At 37.5% G+C, this 20041-nt stretch overlaps 1 protein-coding gene across 12 annotated transcripts in view; it reads left to right on the top strand.

Annotated features, from left to right (window-relative positions):
• The window catches only part of PLEKHA7 (pleckstrin homology domain containing A7), a 144072-nt gene that overhangs the window by 12738 nt on the left and 111293 nt on the right, over positions 1–20041 (top strand). Inside the window, exon 1 of one of the 12 annotated variants that reach the window (XM_072929657.1) lies at positions 12463–12870. The exons of 10 other annotated variants lie outside the window; for them this stretch is intronic. In XM_072929657.1, the coding sequence (XP_072785758.1) occupies positions 12665–12870 (206 nt within the window). In that variant the 5' untranslated portion in view covers positions 12463–12664. Of the gene's footprint in view, positions 1–12462; positions 12871–15022; positions 15489–20041 lie in introns of those variants that run through there. One more of the 12 variants, XM_072929667.1, reaches the window with a different exon arrangement.

The raw sequence follows: 20041 nt of genomic DNA, 5'->3' as shown, positions 1-20041 counted from the left end.
TGCAAATATATTAAAAATTCTAGTGCATTATTTATTTTTGTGCTTAACTTAACAGGCAGCTCTTTCATGCTAGTTACCTTGACATTCCATTTATTTTGGCTACTGGCATTTGCAGTGTAAATGTTAAATTGCCAATGTAAGAATTCTCTGCCAGGGAGTTGAGTAGGAATATGGAGAAGGTATGAATTGAGAGTGCTATGGTTTGGGAGGGTTGCCCATGTGAAGAATTAGAGTCCTGTTGATGTAAGGGGAGTGTGCTTCTCTCTCAGCTGACTGTGGTTTTCTTTAAGTTGAGCTTTAGTTAAGAAGTTTAGGGTACAGCTGAACCTGCCACTTAGGAACAGATTATTTTAAGAAAACCCAACCTTCTGGATACTTTTAGCTGTTTGTGAGATAGACAAAATAATTTCTCTGTAAAAATCAGAGAAATTACAGTCAGTTGCCAGCAGTTGAAAAATTACTTCTGATTATGAACTGTACCCTGCTTAACCATTCAGGTACTTTTGCTTACTTGTAGGTTTTTTTGTAGTGTTTTGGACTGTTCTGAATTTGATGTGTGAAATCTTCTGGTGGGTATTTCATGCTGCACCATGTGTTTCCAGAAATGAATGTTTGGTGATCTGGAGTAGAAGTCACAAAACAATTTAAATTATGATAGCTAATATATGGGTCCCCTTGTAATTTCACTTCTGAAGCAAGCTAAAGTAAAATGTCTTAATTGCCTTGATAAATGTCTGTGGTACAAATGGATTTTTTAAATCTTACAGTACTTTTTTCTTGAGTGCTTCAGATAATTTTGAATAGTAAATGGTGATTTCCTTTTCTGTTTTTCAAATTGATTTCAATCTACAGCCATGTAAATTTGTTCTCCCATTCCTAGTGGGTCATAAACTGTAAAAAGAAAAAGTGGTTTTAGTGTGTTCCTGGTAGTTTTTCTTCACTTCTGATGCCCTTGTTAACTGAATATTTTTTTCTGTGTGTCATCTAAGGTAACAATTGCTTTTGTAGTGGCTTCCATTCTTTAAAGAAGTTGCAGAGCTCTAATCGTGGAAAATTTTGACAGTGAAGTTCTTCCCTCTTCCTAATCAGTTTGTGTCAAAACTCATTTATGTTAAAATACATGTATAATGACATAGCTAGCACCTTCTCCCCTCCCTCTGCAATGAGTATTTCTGAAGCTCAAGCAGGTCAAAGATTGTTTAGTGGAAGCTTTTTTGGTATCTGATGCTGGATAAATAAATCTTGTAAGAGGTGAGCACTTGCCATCTTCATAAAAACATGATAAATACTATACTTACTGATACAAATTGTTTTGAGGAAATATTTCTGTATTGGCTATGTTTTTATGATAGGGAAAAATAGTTACATCTCTTTCAAAAGCTTTATAAAATGGTAGGTGCTATTCAGTCCTAAGTCTTTCCTGGAGTTCATGCTGTTTCAGTTGGGTCAGTCAAAAATTTGCAGTAAACTTTCAGTTTATAGATGTTTTTGTGTTCATTTCCCTTCAGTTTCAATGTCTCTTTACCACTGTTTGGCATAAAGACTCCTTTCACTAACTCAGTTTTCAAGTAGACCATGGTAACTCTAACTGCGAAGTTTTAAATATTTTTTTTGTTATTATTTTTAAAAGGGGTTAATCATGAGGAGGGCTAGTTGCTTGTCAACAGGTCTGACAAGTAGAGGAAGGAGTTTGCACTTAATCTGAAATGCAGCAGGAGAGGAATGCCCTTCAAAGCTTTCCAGCTCTTAGGTTGATATCCCCCTCCCCCATCAGCATTGAAAACAGTTTCTGCAGGGCATGAAAAACAGGTTTTTATTTATGTAACGTTTCTCTGGAAATAAACTTTAAAAATACTAAAAGAACGACCGTTTTTAGAGATGATGAGCTTTGAAAAGCAGTAATTTCAATACTTGGAAGAAAGGCACACCAACCCAACTCAAATGGGCTGCTACTTAGTATGTTCTTAATAATAATGTGGTTTTTTTTTTTTTTTATATGGGCTTTTTAGATTGTCTGCCGAAGAAGCTTATCTTCAATGTCACAGCTGCCTTTTGAAAGTTGCCTGGTATAAGGATATCCTGCATCATTTGTTACCTTAACTACTCAGAGTAGCTGTAAACTGGGGGACCTACAATTGCCGCGTGAATTGTTGCCTTTTAGCTGATTGGAAAGTGCTCCTTGTTTCAAGACTAGTGAAATACCCATGACCTGTGCCATCGATACCATTTGTTGAAACATGCATCACTAAGTGATGTTGTAAATGACAGACCTTCCTAGCGAGCTCAGGGATTACGAGGAGGGATTTTCTGTAGGGATTGAGAAATTGTGCTCTCTGCCCAAGTGCTCTGGAGAGGAGACTGATGTCAAGATGGGTGGGTACAGAGATTGAGAATTTCCTTCCAGGATTAGAAGACAGAGGGACTAAGAGAGCTGCAGACATCCTGGGACAGCACTCAGGTTAGTGATCTGGGATCAGTTATGGAGAGAGGACTTTTTTCTTGTGATATGGTTGAGGAGGAAGCCTACTACTGGTTGGAAACTTAATCTCTTCCAATCTTAGGTGTGGTTTAACAACTGTTCTGAGGTAATAAGGACACTTGTGATTTCTTTTTCTCTCCTTCCCCAGCCCATCCTTTTCTGTGTGTGTGCACACACTACATACAGCTGTCTGAAAAATGGCAGTTTTTAATAGGTTGGGATCTTGACCAGATAAGTGGTTTGTAGATCTTCCTATGGCTTGGTTTTATTCAGTTCCTGATAGTAAACTTTAGCAAGACCAGGATATAGAAAATAGACACAAGTGAGGATAACTCTGGAAGGAAATATTGATTTATTGGTTTCAAAAGCGATGAAAAGCTCAGTTGTATTTAAGAAGAAAAGGGCTGTTGAACTGTTCCACCTGGAAGAATGCGGCATAATGACTTTTGACTTGAGAATCTTTACTGCAAGTGCTGGGTGAGCAAAATGTTGAAAAACATCTCAATCCTACTGGTTCCCTCTGTTGTCATGTTGGTTGCTGAACTCTGTCACTGTAATCCTGCGTGGTTTCTGAGCTGCCTGAGTCACTCTGCAGCAGGGCTGGCAGGGCTTTGTGCAGAGGAATCTGCTCTGGTGTTCATTGCCAGCCATGTGTGTGTTTCCATGACCATTTTATAGGTGTTCTGTTGTCAGACCACTACAAATACAGTGTGTGCATCCTGCTCGTCATGGGGAGGCTTCCATCTCAGCTACATACAAACCAAGTTTTGAGAAAAAGCTCACTGACTCTTGTCAAAAAAGATTAATTTCTTTTGAGTTTACATCTGTGGTCTTAGAGATGAAATTACCTAGTAATTTCACTGAATATTAAACAGTAACTTCATTTTAAAATTATTTGGTTTTATAACAAGTATTTTAAAAAAAGTTCTTGCAACTTCAGCTGAAAACTTCAAAAATTCCTTTGTAAAAGCCAAACATGGATGGCTTTTGTCTGAAAAGATAAAGTGTCAGATACTCAAATAGTTAAAATATCTTGTGTTCTAAAGTTGTCTTAATATTTTAACTAAAATTTTGTGCTCGATTGAGGGTTTGTAATACATTGCAAAATGGTTTTGTGGTGGGGTTTTTTTCTTGTTTTTTAATTATTGCACTGAGGCAAAAGATGAAAATGCATTTTTTTTTCTGTCTCAGACATAACACTTCCAAACCTGCCCGTTGTCTCTGCTGTGCAGTGCTGTGGGTGCTGCTGCCAGCTCCATCTGAGCACTTGGCAGGAGCTCACCTTGCTGAGTGTGACCTTGCTGTGGGCTGCTGCAGGTGAGCTGGCAGCTGCAATAAGATATTCCTGTGCCTCTGCTTCCTACTTGAGCTGTGCTTTGGGAAAACAGAGCAGCACCTCTATTCAGAGAGGAGCAGCATGAGGGACCCAAGCTGTTGGGGACTGTCCTCAGGAATAAAAGGAATAATTTGGGAGGCTGCCAAAACTGCCATTGGTTGAGCAGATGCAGCCAAGAGTGATGTGTTAAAGAATGTGCTCTTTGCTCTGTTGTAGGCTCAGGATGGGAGAGGCCCCTCCTCATCACTGGGCATCAGGATTTTAGTGCTTGTGGAGGGTTGACTTCAGTTTAAAGGGCTTCTTAATGGCTTTTTTCCTTTTTTTTTTTTTGTTTTGTTTTGTTTTGTTTGTTTGTTTGCTTGCAAATGAATCACTACTTTTACTATCATTTTGGCAAGGCTGAGAGCTAGAAAAGCACCAAAAATAATACCTGAGTGAAAGATGCTGCTGCCAAGTAAGGGAGTTGAAGCTGTTGAAGCCACATTTCTATTGACAGAAATATGTGTACTGTGCTAGCTTTGCTGCAGGAGAGAAAAATCTGTTGATTGTAGTGGTCTATCAGTTGTTCCTTTCACAATCAGTGGTACATCTGAGTATTAATGGTCTGAGGTGGGGGAGAGTGAGGTGTTCTTGGAAATTGTTGCCTATTGATGAAGGTGTTGGAATTGTTTTTACACATATTCCTTAATTAAAAGTTTCAAGCAGCACAAAAACGCTCCTTTCAGGAATCTGCTAAAGTGACAGTGCAGTGAGCAGCTTTCTCCAGGAATTGGATTATGCTTAGATTTATAGGAGGGCCAGATGTACTCATTACTTAGATTAACACTCAGAAAAAAAAAAAAAAATAATAAAGAGCCACGTAGAGAAACTGGGTTCAAGCATTCATTCAAGCTCTGAATGATACCTGCAGTTTTAGTTTACTTTATTACCTGCTTTCCTTATCTCATTTGAGTTTCAAAACAAGCCCTGAGTCATACATTCTTGTTCTAAAAGCTAAGCTGGAAGAACCGAGGGCAGGCTCTGCAGGGTTCTGCTGTGCCACAAGAGGGCATTTTTTTGTGCCAACTTTTTGCAACTGTTAAGGAATAAATCTACTTTTTAAATGTCTCACTTTGGATTAATTAGTCTTGAAAAGCAGTTGAAATGATGCATCTTTTCTCTAAGTTCCTTAGCTTCATAACTAAGAACAACTTCAGATCTTTGTTTTCCTGGTTTCTGTAATTACATGAAGAATGAGAATTCAGAGTGGAATTGTGGTACATTTGGAGTTTTGTGTCTGGTGAAGTTTATTTAAATGATCTGCCTAGTATTGATTGCAAGGAATTAAGTTGGACATTGAAGAAAATAATGATGGCAGAACTGTTTTTCCTTTTAGGACCAGTAACTTAAAATAATGTGGTTTGGTGAGGGAGATTGTGATAATAAGAACAGTGTATCCTTCTCTTCTGCTTATTAGGAATATTAGGCCAGTAAAAACAGAGGCACTGTAAACACAGCAACATACAGTACTTTGAATATTGCAAGATATCATTATGCAAACATTTCACAGAGTTTGTACTTAATCCCCAAAGATCAGCAGTATTGTAAGTGGCAGGAAAACCCTTCAGTTGCCAGTTAACCCTTTGCAGTGGGTCGAACCACTGCTTTTTTCAGTGAGCTCTGGAAGAGCCAGGACTATTGCTGCCTCTTGTGTATGTTGAAATACAAGTTTTTGTATATCAAAAATACCACTTGAAATACATCTGTTTTTGAGGCATTCCTCAGGAAGTATGGCTGCAAAGAAGGGCATCTAAGCCAGATGAATTGTTCTGGCAGGTTTGGGTTGTTTTGCCAGATCAACTAATCTTCAGGGGCTTTCCAACCTCGATGAAATCAAAACATGATTGTGGTAGGAGTTTGTTTGTTTATTTGGTTTTTAAAATATGGGGATTTAAGCTCTGGAAAACATTGCTCGTGCTCTTGGGTTGGTGGGCCAAACTTGGGATGGACACATAAGCAAATACTGGAAGAACAGCAATGAGGGCTTGGAAAGTTGACACAAAAATTGTCTGCAGCAAAAATTGCCTGGATAGCTTTAATGTGATTTTTTTTGTTGTTGTTGTTGTTCCAAATTCACATTTAGAATTAAAAAAAAAAAGGTTTTTTTTTAAAATAACCAACCTGTACATTATGAAATTTAAAGATAATATCTGATCTCTGTCCATAAAAGCTGAAGTTAGGGAAAGACGTTTAAAAGACCTTTAACTTTATTTACTTCAGTCACTTGGTATTTTTTTCTCCAGTTCATAAATCAAATTTGTACTGAAATTGTGCCTTTAAAAGTTAGTGAGTGGTGTGCTCTGCCTCAGGAAAACAGACAGCTGTGCTTTTGTCATTTGGTTCTGCAGTATCTCTGCATGATGATTTAGAGGAGTCTGAAGCCTTCTGAGTACTTCATGTGGAGGGGTAGGTTGGCACCTGTAATTTTTAAACATCACTTAACTTACTTGTAATAATGCTATCCACTTAGATTTTACATGTCTGATTGTGAAAAAGAGGAATTATTCTGTGATGTAGTTTTCTTTGGGGGATTTGTGAAAATCTTGTAATGCATGTGCTTTGAAAGAGGAGGTGGCAAACTAAATATGTACTGATAGAAAGGATAACCTTAATATTGCATTTAATAAAACCCCAACCAACTGGGTTCTGTAGTTCTCCTGTGTCTTCTAGAAACTTAATTTTGAGGCTGTTAGAGAATTTGAGTATTTTTGCAATGAGAAGGTGCACGTGTTGGTAATTCCTATTGTTTACTCTTAAGGAAGTGTTTCAGTCATTAAAAAGAGTTTATTAAGATTAGAATGGCAATTAAAAACCTCTAATGTATGTCTCTTTTAAAGTCTTTTTTAGTGTGTTTCTGTATAGAAATGCAAAAATAACTATTTCCAAACTAAAGGCCTATTCTTTTCACAGTACTGAGGGGTTACAATAAAAAACGTAGACAGCTGCTGAAGATTTGGGTTTATAGATGCTTTTAGAGAGATTCTGTTGAATGAATAAAGGCTAATAAAGTGTTTGCAGTCTTTGGCTAGCCCTGCTTGGATTCTTAAAGTGTGCTCATATAAGAAGTGCTGGCATAATTGACACCAAGTAATTATTGTTTTGAAAGTCTTAATTGGGGCTTGGCATGGATTACTCATGGAATCTCTGTTGTTTTCCTCTATAAATTCTGCTATAAATTGGTGTTGAACTGCAGGGGAAACTGGGGGGAGTCCAAAGGTAGAACCCTGTGCAACAAATGTGCTTGCCTGCAGATACATACATGACTTGAAACCCATACATGCTGCTAATAAAACACCTTTCAAAAGCCTTTTTCTCATCATCTAGAGTCTGGGAAGTATGACAAGTTATACTAGCTGTCTTTAAAAACAATCATACCCTCCCTCTTCCCACACACACACATGTGGAAACAACAGGACTTAACATTTGCATCAGCACAGAACTGCAGAACTTGTGTTCATACACAAGTGAGGTAAAAATCATACTGGAGTTGTGTAAAACAAGCATTAAATGTCTTGTTAGAGGGCATGCTTTGGATGGGAAGGTTTTACAGAGATGCTGCTTGTAGAGTAAATATTCTACTTGAGAGCTATCCAGCAAATCCAGGAATAGATTCCAGGCAAGGTCAGGTAAAACATTATTGTTACTTTAAATTGTTAAAGTTCTTGGATCCTACAGTATCCACTGTTGTAGTGTAAAGTGTTTGTAATCTGCCTTATTCAAACACTACAACAATTACTTTTGTTCGTATATGTGATGCAAATGGCAGTTTTCAACTTTTTTATGACTTCTGGTGCCTTCAGAAGTTTTGGTAAATAGTATCTTCAGTTAAGATGATTGGTTATTGAATAGGCTGGATTTTTTTCATAATAGTTTTCTATTTATACACTAGAATAAAAAATACTTGTTTGAAATATTTTAAACCACAAATGCTTTGCTTGTTGTTAAACCATTAGAACAGTCAAGGTCGTGTTTATGTGCTGCCCAAGAAATTTTTGCTTTTTGCAGTTCATAACAGCAGAGGCAAAGAGTTAGTGGAGGGATGTGTACAGAATGTGAGCAGCTGTATATATATAATGTTAGGGCATGAGCTTTTTCAAGGATGGTTAGGAGATTACTCAGTTGTATACTGGTCAGCAAATGAGGAAATTAAGTCCCCACTGCTGTGATTGCTGAATTACTTGGTGTGGAAAAAAATAGAGTAGGTATCAAAACAGTGTATCATTACAGGATATAACTAGAGCATGTCTGCTTGGTGGTTTAAAGCCAGGGCCAAATCCTGGGAATGTTAATTTGGCCAGGATGCACATGTAGTGCTTTTCAATATGTCACGTGCTGCCATTCTATTGCAGACAAAATTGTTTTGTGTAGAGAATACAGTACCTCAGCATCGGGCATCGTACTTTTGTAAAATCCTCAGTGTGTGACATTCCAGGAATTTAAAAAGGACTAAGAAAGGGGGAGAACACTTTTAGTGAAGCTGGAAAGAATATCTGTTTGACTGGAACAGAGCATCTGTGTGTGTATTCCTTAAATATAGGAATGGTTTGCAGTTTCTGTGCGCAGAGTACTAGAACAAAGCCAGAGCAATAGCACCACACATATCAAAGCTTTCCTTATTTATAAAATCTCTCCTACATCTATTTAATAACTAGGAGAATAATGAAGTTATTAAAACATAGGAGTTGTTTTTCCTATCACTCAGCACATGCAATTGGTTGTTTTCACTTATTATAATTGGTATGAAATCAGGTGTCTGTACTATCTCTGTGCTGTTACAGGTCTGGGCAGATGCATTTAATGCTTGTTTCACTCATGGTTTTTATGAGAGGGGGAATCTTGAAATATAACAGATGATGTCTGATTTGGTTAATGAATTTAAAGGTTATTTAGTGATGATTCAGCTGGTGACCTTGAAGACTGCCTTTTTAGAAAATGAAATTTCTTCAGCAGTTAGTGTTCAAACTTGTCATCCATTTTGAGGCATTTGTTGAGGACTTTTGTTTTTAAGCTACATGATGAAATTAGATGATAGATTATGTGTTCACAATTTCAAATCTTACCAGAGCTGGTCTTCTGTCAGTACTTACAAAAAATCAAATTTATGTAGCTAAAGTACCCAAAGTAAGAAAAGAGTTGCTGTTGTTGCTGCTATATCTAATAACCATATGTGCTTCTTAGGCGGTTAAATTCTAGCCTAAAACTCTGAAGATATACATGCATTTAATTTTGTGAGGAAGATTTAGGCAAACCATCCTGCTATGGTTTGGGTTAGTACACCTGGGCATGTTGGTCCTGTCTTACCTCTTCTGAAGTCAGTTCAGTGCGCTTGTTGCCTTGAGCATGGGGATTTGTTAGGTCTGTGCTATTGTCAGAGTAGCTGAGGTTTTGTGTGACCACAAATTCAGTTGCATCATGTGAACATAATTAACTCTCATTATGTGTGCCTCATAAGTTCCATTCAGTTATCTGAGTTGCAATCAGCTGAAAAAGTGGTGGAGGTCCTGTGTTCACCAGCCACGCAGAAGAAATGTAGGAATGTGTAAACAGTGCTGTGGTTTGTGCTGGGGAGGGCTGGGACCTCAGGGGCCAGCTTGGAGTAGCACTTCAGGACAAGGGAGCTGAGAACCCAGCTTATTTAAAGGTCTTTTCCTAAGGACAGAACAAGTATCAGTAAGTCAGAACAGCGTTGGCTGAAACTACACACAGGATGAAATTCAGAGGAAATGCCATGGGGTGAAGGAGTAGGATGGTGTGTGGCATTTTTTCCTTTTAATTCTGCAGCTATTGATGTGCCCATTGCTCTCCTAAAATGTTTGATGTGCTCCTGTTTAACTAGAAGCTCAAGCTGGCAGTTTGAGAGCCTCACATCTTGCTTGTAGCTGAGCTCCTGAATTTGGAACTGCACTTCTGAGATGCCATGACCCTCACCTCCAGCGAGCCCTCCTTGTGTGTGGTGTTTTGCCAGAATGTGCATCATCCTTACTGATGGGTTTTCTACAAAAGTACCCATAAACAGTGAGTATGAACAGATATATGAAAAGATAGGAGGCAAAAATTTTGTGTGAAATAGGAGATAACATTAAAGGATAAGTGGTACTTGCACACCATTAAGTTAGCCTATTTAGAATATTGGCTGGTTGATAAATAATAAAAGGCTTGATTCTGTCAGCTTGAAATCTCATACCTTGACTTTTTCCATAAACTTTCTGTTCTCTGAGTTAAATTCATGCTATCTGTATTGTTTCCTTTTATATGAGCTTTTAACAATAGCCTTTCAAGTAATCTGAATGTGCTGACAGGTCTGAGAAGTATTCATAAGTGAAATTTTAATGGATGGAAAATGAGGAATGTTAAATAATGGGTCACTCAGATAAGTTTTAAGAAAAATCTAAATGTCTTGAAAATTACTGTAGTTACAATCTCATAAACCCTAGACTTGTCACAGATTCATTTTTGCACACTGTTATGTTCCTGGCATGCATTTCTCCTGTCCTGCAGTTTAACTTTTTCTGAAGTATGCTAGGGAATGTATTAAAAGTGGGAAAGCTGGGCTGTCAGAGTTCTGCATTTTAAAACAGGGTACTTTGATTAAAGAAACATGATTTCTGTCTGTATAGAACTTGTACTTTGACATAGCCAGGCATTTGGATGAAGAGTTAAGCTTTCAGGCTGTGTGGGAATTGTAGCAAAGGCTGTAGTTACCGGAATAGTTCTGGAAATGGAAAAAAGGTACAGAAAGGTCAAAAAGGGGAACTGTCTTAAAAACAATATGTTGCTATTTTTAACCAAGCTTTGGGAAGTTTTCATTTTTTCGTTCATATGTTTATATGCATCTTTTTGTTAGAAAAATAAAGTGGAAGTGGGAGATATACAGGATTAGATTTATTTATCAGGTAGATCATTTGTTACTCTCTAATTTGTTTCTTGGTTTCTTTTTTCCCCCCCCTGTTGTTCTGTTTCTGGTTGGCTTATTCTCTCACTACCTTCAGATTCCTTGTCTGCTTCTCACCCAAATGTTTTTGATTAATAGTGTTTTTAACAATGTCATTCCAAATTGGTTACATTTAGTCATCTTTTCCTTCAGTGTGATGACCAAATGTTGTGAATTGTCTTTTTTTCTTGTTCTTGTTTTTTGCCCCAAACTTTAAAGTTTGAATTAACTTCTCTAAGTAGTCTGGGGGACTTTGTCATTGTCAGAATCAAATGTCCAAATTATAATTCACTGTACTCTCCCCATGTGTATTTGAAAGTTACACAGTGTGCAGTGCCTTCCTTTTAAAAATCATTTCCAAATTGGAGTCCTGCTGCACATGGTTCCTGTGCTCCCTGCTGATCTAGGACAAGCTGCAGTCCTGCCTTAGAAAATGGATAAAGGCTCCTTGGCTAGACTTCCTTGTGATACCAGTTCAGCTATTTAAATGTGCTTTCAGTCTGGCATTGATTGCTTCTAAAGCTGTTCACCTCCTTTATATTCTTGGATATTCCTAATGTAATCTGATCCTGAAGGCTCCAATCTAAAAGTTACTCTTTTCAGTATTTCTGTATTCCTATTCCCACAAACTTCTTTCCTGGCACAATTGTGTTTGCAAAAAATGCTGTGATAGCGCTTGCTGAACGGCATTTTTAAATAATATATATATTTAATTTTAATTTTTTGTATTATATATGCAGATTTTATTAGAGAGAAACTTCCAGATATTCAGTAAAAGTTGCACAATTCTATGTATATCTCAATAAAAACCATAATTTGAGGGTGTTCAGCAGTATGCTGCTCTTGGCTGAAGAACAATAGCTATTCATTTAATAAATTACCTTGGTAGTTAATATTTTAGCTTATAAATCTTCCCAGTACAGTCTTAGAACAGAAGTATTGGCAGAATACTTTATATAAAAATATATAATCTGTATATAAATACAAGTGTATGTGTGTACTTGTATATAAAGCTAGCTATATTTAATAATGTAAATCTGTACAATTAGTTCAAAATTTTTCTGTCGTGTCCATTAAAAAGTTTCATGTTTAGAAACATTTTTACAGTAGTGTTCATAAATACAGGTGCAAATAATTTCAGTGTTTTTTAATTGCCCTGTTGTTTATTTAATGTCAAGAAGAAAAGTATTCATAAAGAATTAAGTGGGATTAGTTTTAAGTGTGCTTATACATTGTTGACTGTTACTTCAGTAGAAGTGGTTTTTTGGTTCTGCCTTTTAGCAGCTGCCATTCCTTGTGGGTTTTTTTCACTAATACTATGTTAAAAGACATTTTTACATGGGTTATTTTCTAGAATTGTCTTTACTAAGAATGCTGAAATCTTGTTTTTAGTAGAATTACAGATTTTTTCTTAACCCAATAGAAGGGAAAGAGGGATGGCACTGAGGTTTTCTGGGAGCCTGCTGTCCTGATATGACTGTGTGATGTCAGCTGCCAAAGGATAAGTGTGCAAAATGAAGTATTCTAAAATCTGTGCCATTATCAAACCTTAGTCTTGTGGGGACTTAGTTATTTTGTAGTTGCCCAGCTGTCAAGTGTGATGCTCGCCCGTGACTCTTCTTTGAAGCCATCAGCAGCTTCTGTAGTCTAGTTGTGGTGTTAGGGCATAGGTTGGACTTGATGATCTTAGAGGTCTCTTCCAACCTCATTATTCTGTGATTCTGTAGCTAGAAATCATACACAGATTTACTTCTTGTCTAGCTGTAGGTAGCATGGAGATGACACGTGAGAAAGTCACTTTTGGGTTCATGTATAGGGAACAGAATGTCATTTCCAGGGCTACGTCATGGATCTTGACATCTAAAATAGATCAGGTGACATGTTCCCCCAAATTTCCTTCCTTTCCACTGTGAAATGCAGGGGACTGCAATGCAGTGACTGGCTCAGCAATCGATGCTTGGAGATACAAAAATGTGTCTTCTGTGCAAGCTTAATGTGCATCTGCTTTCTACCAATTCACTCTGCAGCTGGGACCTGGTTGGTGCTGGGTCTTTTGGAACAGGGCTACAAAAGTCACTTACTTGGGTAAGGAACTTCGCTTGAATGCTTTCAATAAAGATCCTGAAATGAATGCCTACATGTTAACTGCTGTCCATGTTGATTGGGGTCCAGAGAGGAGAGCTCTCTCCTTGCTATGCAGTTATTTTCAGCTTTCTGCTGGTCTGGGACTGATGGAATAACAAGTATTTATAAAAGAAAATGGTAATGCTGTCTTCCTTAAAACTCATACTATTATTTCAAAATGGATAGTTGCTTCTGTGGTCTAACATTTAATGGGTTTTTCTTATTTAGTCTAGATAATATGTGATTTTAAAAAGTTTTAATTTTAAATAGAGACTGAATACAGACTCAGATAGCTTGCTATTTTTCTGTGTTCAGTTTGGCCCTCCAATGTTTTCTGCCTGCATATAATTAAGCTGTTCAACAAAGACGCAGTTTTGCTTCTCATTTGTTACAATAGCTGTTGTGAGCTTTCAGATTTCTAACAGCTAACAAAATACTGTCAGCAGGATTATCTAAGTAAAAGACAAAGAACTGGAGTTGTCTAAATCAGAAAATCCATGAATAAATCATTAAGCGTACTGCAGTACCTATTTTGAAGGTTATATTATTTTTAAAAGTATTCTTTTTTCCCCTTCATTTCATTAGCTGTTCACCTTTTTTAGGTTATAAAATGTATGGGGAGAAAAACCAAGACTTTTTCTAAAAACCGGCGACCTTGGATAGTTTTGTATTTTGTCTTCTGTATGGTACAGTTCCCCAAGTCCCCTCACTCCATCATAACCATATGCCTTGGGTATTCTGAGAGACTTTAAATGGTGCCCTGGAAGGTTTGTTGTTGCTTCCTAGGACTTGGAATTCCTTTCTTGGGTTACTGTTTTGGTTAGGGGGCTGTTATGTGCTTGGCTGAAGTAGCTTTTGCCACCAGACAGAGGGCTACTTACAGCTGTTGTGTGGGAGAGGGAAAGGAATTAACATGTGCCTGTTTGTGAGCATTTCTGGGAAACAAAGGACAAGGAAAGTAAACTGTGTCCTTTCACCACTCTAAGTCATTAAAGGTCTAATCTGAAATTTGCTGGTTTCAGTGAGCTTTGGATTACTGCATGGCTGAGTTAGAGGCAAATTAATTCAACAAATTCCTTTTCATTAGGAGGGAAAGGTGTAAAGTCCTTTCCTGACGGCTGTGGATGAGCACACCACAAATTGGCTGGCTAATAAATTTCAGTGGGGTTTAAATTAATCCAAGAGTGAGCTGTCAGTGAAGGGGATGCTGACATCTCCACGGTATCTTTCCTTTGCAGGCCTCTCCTGACCACTCCTGGAACACTTGTTTGGCAGCCTGATGCTCCAGCTCACTTCTTTGCTCTAGCTAGAAGCACATCCTATGGGAAACTGCTTTCACCTGAATCCCTTGCCCTTTGCTGGGCTGCACAGGCACCAGTACCAGTGCAGAGGAAGCACTGGGAAGGCAGGAGGTGGGACTGTTCCTCTCAGCAGTAGTGGGATATTTGTTGGACTTTTTAGCTTTTTGGAAAATTATATGTTCAGTGGAGCTGAATGGCAGATGAGAATGAAGTAGAGCACAACTTAGAGATTTTCACCTCCCATGAGAGCAGACATTTCTTGAGATTTGGCAGTTATCCTTGAAATTTGGTTTATATGCTTCCTATCTGCAGTAATTTTATTTTACTTTTTATTACATTAATCTTCTTAGATCCCTCTTGCTTTGCCTTTGCTTTTTATGCCTGTCACTTCCCTGAGCAGAACTAAAATAGCTCCAGTTAAAGAAAAACAATGGATAACTAAAATTAAGTCATTTTGCCTATGAAAGCTTACCTTGGATTTCATGTGAGCTTTAAAATGAAGTTATTATGCCGAAAATCCTTTGCAGAGATAGAAAAAAATAGCAATTTGCTAAACAATGCCTTTGTTAAAGTTTTATTGGAAGAGCATTAAACTTATGATTTAAAAAATGGCCACTTTACCAGTGCTTATAGACAATGAATGTCTTGTGAAGTTTAGAATACAGATATGAATAGTTTTAATGTAGTTTAGGCTTTAATGTACTATTTATGGAAACTGAATATAAGGATATTCAGACACCCAGGTTAGATCACTGGTAGGTTCTGATATGTACTTCAGGTTTGTAGAATTTCCTGGGGATGGGGCAGGGGAGACATTAGCTTTTCAAGAACTTTGGAAAACACCAAGCTATTGTTTTGGTACATGGAGAGTTACTACTGTAAAAAACTTGATATTTTTGTCCTTCTTTTTTTAAACAAAGAATACAAAGAATCATTCAAATCTCCAGCTGTGGTGGGAGGATGTGCTTTCTGCGGGCACACCGTGGTACATTCCATCTGGTGGAATTCACTTGGTGTGACATTTAGCAAAATGTGTGTTGCTTAACAGCTTCCAGAAGGGCCAGCTAAATTGTAAAGATGAATGCAATGGGAGCCTTTCCTGCAAGGTGGCATGCCTTCCTTCCACTCCTGCAGAAGGCATTTATTGCCAGTGTAGAAAATGGGATTCTGCTGCTGGACAGCGTTCCTGAAGCACTTGTGGATTAAACCAAATTAAAGGAGGCACACTTCTCTGTGTCCCAGAAAGTGGAAGGATTACCTGTCCATATATAGTTCCTGGTGAGCAAATTGAAGTGATTCATTTGAGTAAATAGGATAAATTGTTTATTGTTCTTCAGATGTTTATGTAGTCGTGTTGAGAACTGCAGCTGATCTGCAATCTTCTGCTGTCTGCTTTTTATGCTAATATGGAGTTATTTTGCAAGGGTTTGGGAAGGAAATCCATTATAGGGTTTATTGATCTTTGTGGTATTGACTGCCTGCAAAATAGTTTCCACAGATGGCAAAACAAACTCATATTTTTAACTTGAGGTGGTGAAATTGAATGTTGTCCTACGTCTATTTCATAATGAAATCCAACTACGAGCATAGGAATTGTGAGTTGGGTTTTGGTGTTTTGTTTTGTTTGCTTTGTTTTGTAACAAAGCTTACTAGAATATGTCTTAAGCCCTAAGAGTTTTATTAGAGAAAGCATGGATATTTCTGTCCTTTTGGGTGGGGGAGATTTGGGAACAGTGACTTTTTATCTACAAAAAAAAATATTTATTGGTAGAATATAGTGGTGATTAAGGCAAATAGTCAGCGATAAATAATTCCAAATTTAAGCTCCAGTGTATCGGTTGTGAGGATTTCTAAATAACAGAATACTGTTTAATGCAAAAAGAAAAAAAAATTGTAGGAATGAGGCATTTTCTTTAAAATGGGCTTGTCACGTGTTTGATTCTCTGCATTTCTTCTTCACTGGAAATACCAGATTGCAGTTAATGCAAAATGGCAATTATTTTAGGTGTCTCTATTTTGATGAGGGGCTACAATTTTCAGAATTATAAAAATAATTCTGAAATAATTCAGTGGGATTTCAGAAGGAAACAAGGTGGTCAGATTTAGACAAAAATCTTTCTTCTGAATTGGCAGGCAGGAAGAGTATAAAATTTTATGTTGCAATGTACACTTTAAAGAAGACAGGTTTAAGCCAAGAAAATTGATTTAAGGAAGACAGGTTTAAGCCAAGAATACAATGGTGTACGGTTATATCTACATATCTGAGTATTCCTGAGAGAGTGGGAAAATAGAAATACTGGAATAAAATGTAATTTCAAAACATTCTTATCAAAGCCTGCTTTATAGGAATGTCATGTATTTTAAAAATAGAAATAAGTTGTACTCCTTATTTCAAAAATCTGAGTGTTTGTATCTCTCTGAGGTAGACAATGAGCATCAGTGGTGTAATTTTCCATTTCTATCTTTGTTAAAGCTTCATCTTTATTCAGAATGGGAACATTGAGCTTCATGAAAATAATGGGAGTGTTCTAGACTTCTGGAGAGTGCACCCAGAGGACCATTGGAGCTCTTTGTGTGAGGAGGGTCTTTTTGAATTTTGTTGAAACTGATTTTTGTCAGATCTGCTTCTAGGTGATGGGGTCAAGGAGCTTGCAGTTGGCAAAGTATGTTGAGGTTTCCATAATTCTTTTTGTCAGCCTGTACTTTTCTGCAGGAGCCCGTCAGTCCTTATTAGTGAACCAGCTTATTGTGATTTGCTAGTTCTTGGTTTTGAGACAAGGACTATCTGTTCCTGACCCTGCCTTCCTGGTGCTGCTTGTTCTGGGACACCTGAAGGTGTGTAACACTTTCTTGGTATAGATTATTTTGTTGTTTGTTTTCTGCATTTCTCTGCTCTAACTTAGTGAAGAGGTCAAGATGTAGAAAGAAAATAGTGTCATAAATAAATTGTGTTCAGCTTCTTCACAAAGACCCACAGGAGGCCTTTGTAAAAAGCTGTTCTGTAGCAAATTGGTCTCCAGCCTTTGCTGCATGGGCTTATTCCATCCCACGAACCTGCATTTGTCTTTCTTGGATGTCATGAGGTTTCTGTCAGCTTTTCTTCACCCTCCAAATGGAGCTCTACATAGCCTCTAGTCCAGTGTTGTTTCAAAATGTCTTAGTAAATTTAGAAGGTTTATTAAGCTTGGCTTTTGGTCAGCTTTTGCATTGGTTTCCTTTTTAGCTCTATGCTGTGAAGAGTGGCTGTATATGGCAAAGCACCCTTAAAGGCAAGCCTGACTTTTAGCACCTTGTTTTAGCATCTTATGAGTACACAAAGTGCTTATCTATTCTGTCTCAGTTTGCTCAAATAACATAATACAGCTATGAAACTTCATAAATTTGGCAAACTCAGAAGAAAAGTGCTTGTTGTATTGGATTTTTTTTCAAAGAATGGTAGAGAGCTCTGTAAGAGAGATGTTTGTTCAAATCTTCATTGTTTATTGTGATTTTCAGTGTATGAGCTAAAATATTTGCAAGTAAATATTTGTTTTTCAAAGCCTTTTTTTTTGTTTTCAGTCAAACCACTGCTACTGAAGATCTCCATTACTGTCAGTGATGCTATAGCAAAACTTCAAGTCAACAGTCAAGTTACAATTTCAAGTTACAGTCAACTTAAAAATGTCAGTGCAGGCATCTGAGATTGTCTTGCCATAATTCTTCTTTAAGACTTTGCTGTGCTTAGTTACTTTTCCATGTGTGTTACTTTGATCTTCATTGTAAGGGACTACAACAGCTTTATGAGAAAATCACCAAATTGCCTTTGCTTCATTGTGGAATTTACTTGAATGGGTCTTTTTTTTGGTGCCATTTATGACAATAGCTTATATGGCTTGTTTAGCTTTAAAAGGATGTATAGAAATGAGGGATGGATGGGACAGCTGAGAAATAGTAAAGCCAGAGAATTTGATTTGGTTTTGCTTATTTAAATTCACTTTGAGCTACTGTCCCTATGAGGTCAAATTCTGATTTTTTTTTTTTTTTTTGTTGTTGTTGTAGGGGAAAGGGAAAAGAACCTACAAGGGAAATCGTTAGAATTTAGGAGTTAGGAGCAACTTCTGAGTAAAATGAAAAAAACAGCATAATTGTGCACCTGATTATAATTTATCTGTGGAGTGCAATAGAATATCTGGAATCTATGCTTCTTTATAATTGCTTAACATTTTCTAGATTTACTGGCCTCTTACTCCTTATTTACCCACCTTTTTTTTTTTTTTTTTTTTTTTTTTTCCCTGAGCATTTTCAGGGCCTATTTTTTTCCTCTTAAAATGTGAATATTAGGACCGTCCTTGTAAGATGAAAGCATGCATTCTCAAGTCATTACATGATTCCAGGAGCTGGGGTCTGAGTAAAGATTCCAAATACCACCTCTGTTTGCAAATGGCAGCTCTTAGCTGCCTGCCAGGAGCTTTTTGTTGGATTGAAGGCAAGGCTGGCTCAGAGTATTGGAAAAGTGTATTTCCCTGACTAATGCCACCCTGCGTGACTCTTCTTGCTGATGCACTAATGAGCAAGTGCCTCTTAGCCAAATATATTTCAGTGTGCTTGTTCTTGTCAGCTGTTCTATGGCCAAGTCTAGTACTTATGGTGTATTGATTAAAAATACATTAATGTTTAGTTTAACATAATATTTATTTGTAGCATAAGTAAGAGCTTAGCAAATCCATCCTCTTTTTCCCCTCCCCTCTCTCAACACTTTTGGAAACAGCACACCTAAGAAGAGCTGTGTGACAAGGATTGTGCTTGCATTCTTAGAGGCTTGAAGGGGCTGTAAAAGCATTCCACTCTTGCATCCAAGTATAGTATTCCAGGCCTTCACTGTTGTCCCTGACTGTCATCAGTCAGGAAAGATGATTCTTCATTTTGGGAACAGTTAAATATTGGAGTAGGTTGATTAGAGGAGAGGTGGGATTTCCCTTGCTGGAAGTATTCAAGATTAAGTTTGGATGACTCTGGATCATCTAAAGTCTCATTTTTAGCAAAAGATTGGACTGGATGATTGCCTGAAAACTCTTCTTGTCTAGGCTTTTCTGTTTGTCTGCAGTTCTTCACTAGGAAAAGGTGAGGCTTACACTCTAAAGTTTTGCTTCCTTCCTTAATTTGGGGCAAGATTTTGGGTATTGCTGTTTCTCCTTTTATGGATGAAGCAGGAATATCTTTTCTCTAGATTTAGTTAGATCATTTGATGATTTTAAACATCCATGCCTCAGTAGGTTGGACATCCTGGCTGCACAGGTTCAACAGCAACAAAGTGGTTTTATAATTCTGGGACAATCTAATGAATCCAGAGCAGGCTGGGATTCCTGACATTATGCACTTAGGATCATATCAGAAGAAGGTGTGTTCCTAATGAAATGTTCCTAATGTATGGTAATTCAGCTCCTACTTTCCCAGCAAGGAGAAAATGCCCTTGTCATTCATTTGGCTAATGGGGGCGTAAGGAGGAGATTCCAGTACTGTTGCTGGAACCAAGGCATCCAACAAGAAAAGAAGAGTTAAATCTACTTTGCACAGTAACTTAGCAGGGCAATCATAACAATCTGTTATGACTGAAGACAATCATAACAGATTGTCTTCAAATATGTTACAGATAAAAGGCTTCTATTGAGAATTCTTGATTCAGAAGATTTGAAGTTCCAAACAAATAGGTGTTTGCACATGGTTTTAGAGATGTAGCAGAATCCAAAATATTTACTGATGTTTACAAACAGCAACAAGTTCTTTGCATGAGCAGTGTTACGAAATACTGGTGAGTTGCCTTTTGTTTCTAATGTCTGCAAGCAGGTATTGAC

This window comes from Taeniopygia guttata, chromosome 5 (assembly GCF_048771995.1).
Source record: "Taeniopygia guttata chromosome 5, bTaeGut7.mat, whole genome shotgun sequence".
NCBI classification, from domain to species: domain Eukaryota; kingdom Metazoa; phylum Chordata; class Aves; order Passeriformes; family Estrildidae; genus Taeniopygia; species Taeniopygia guttata.
This window is presented reverse-complemented; position numbering and strand designations above follow the sequence as displayed.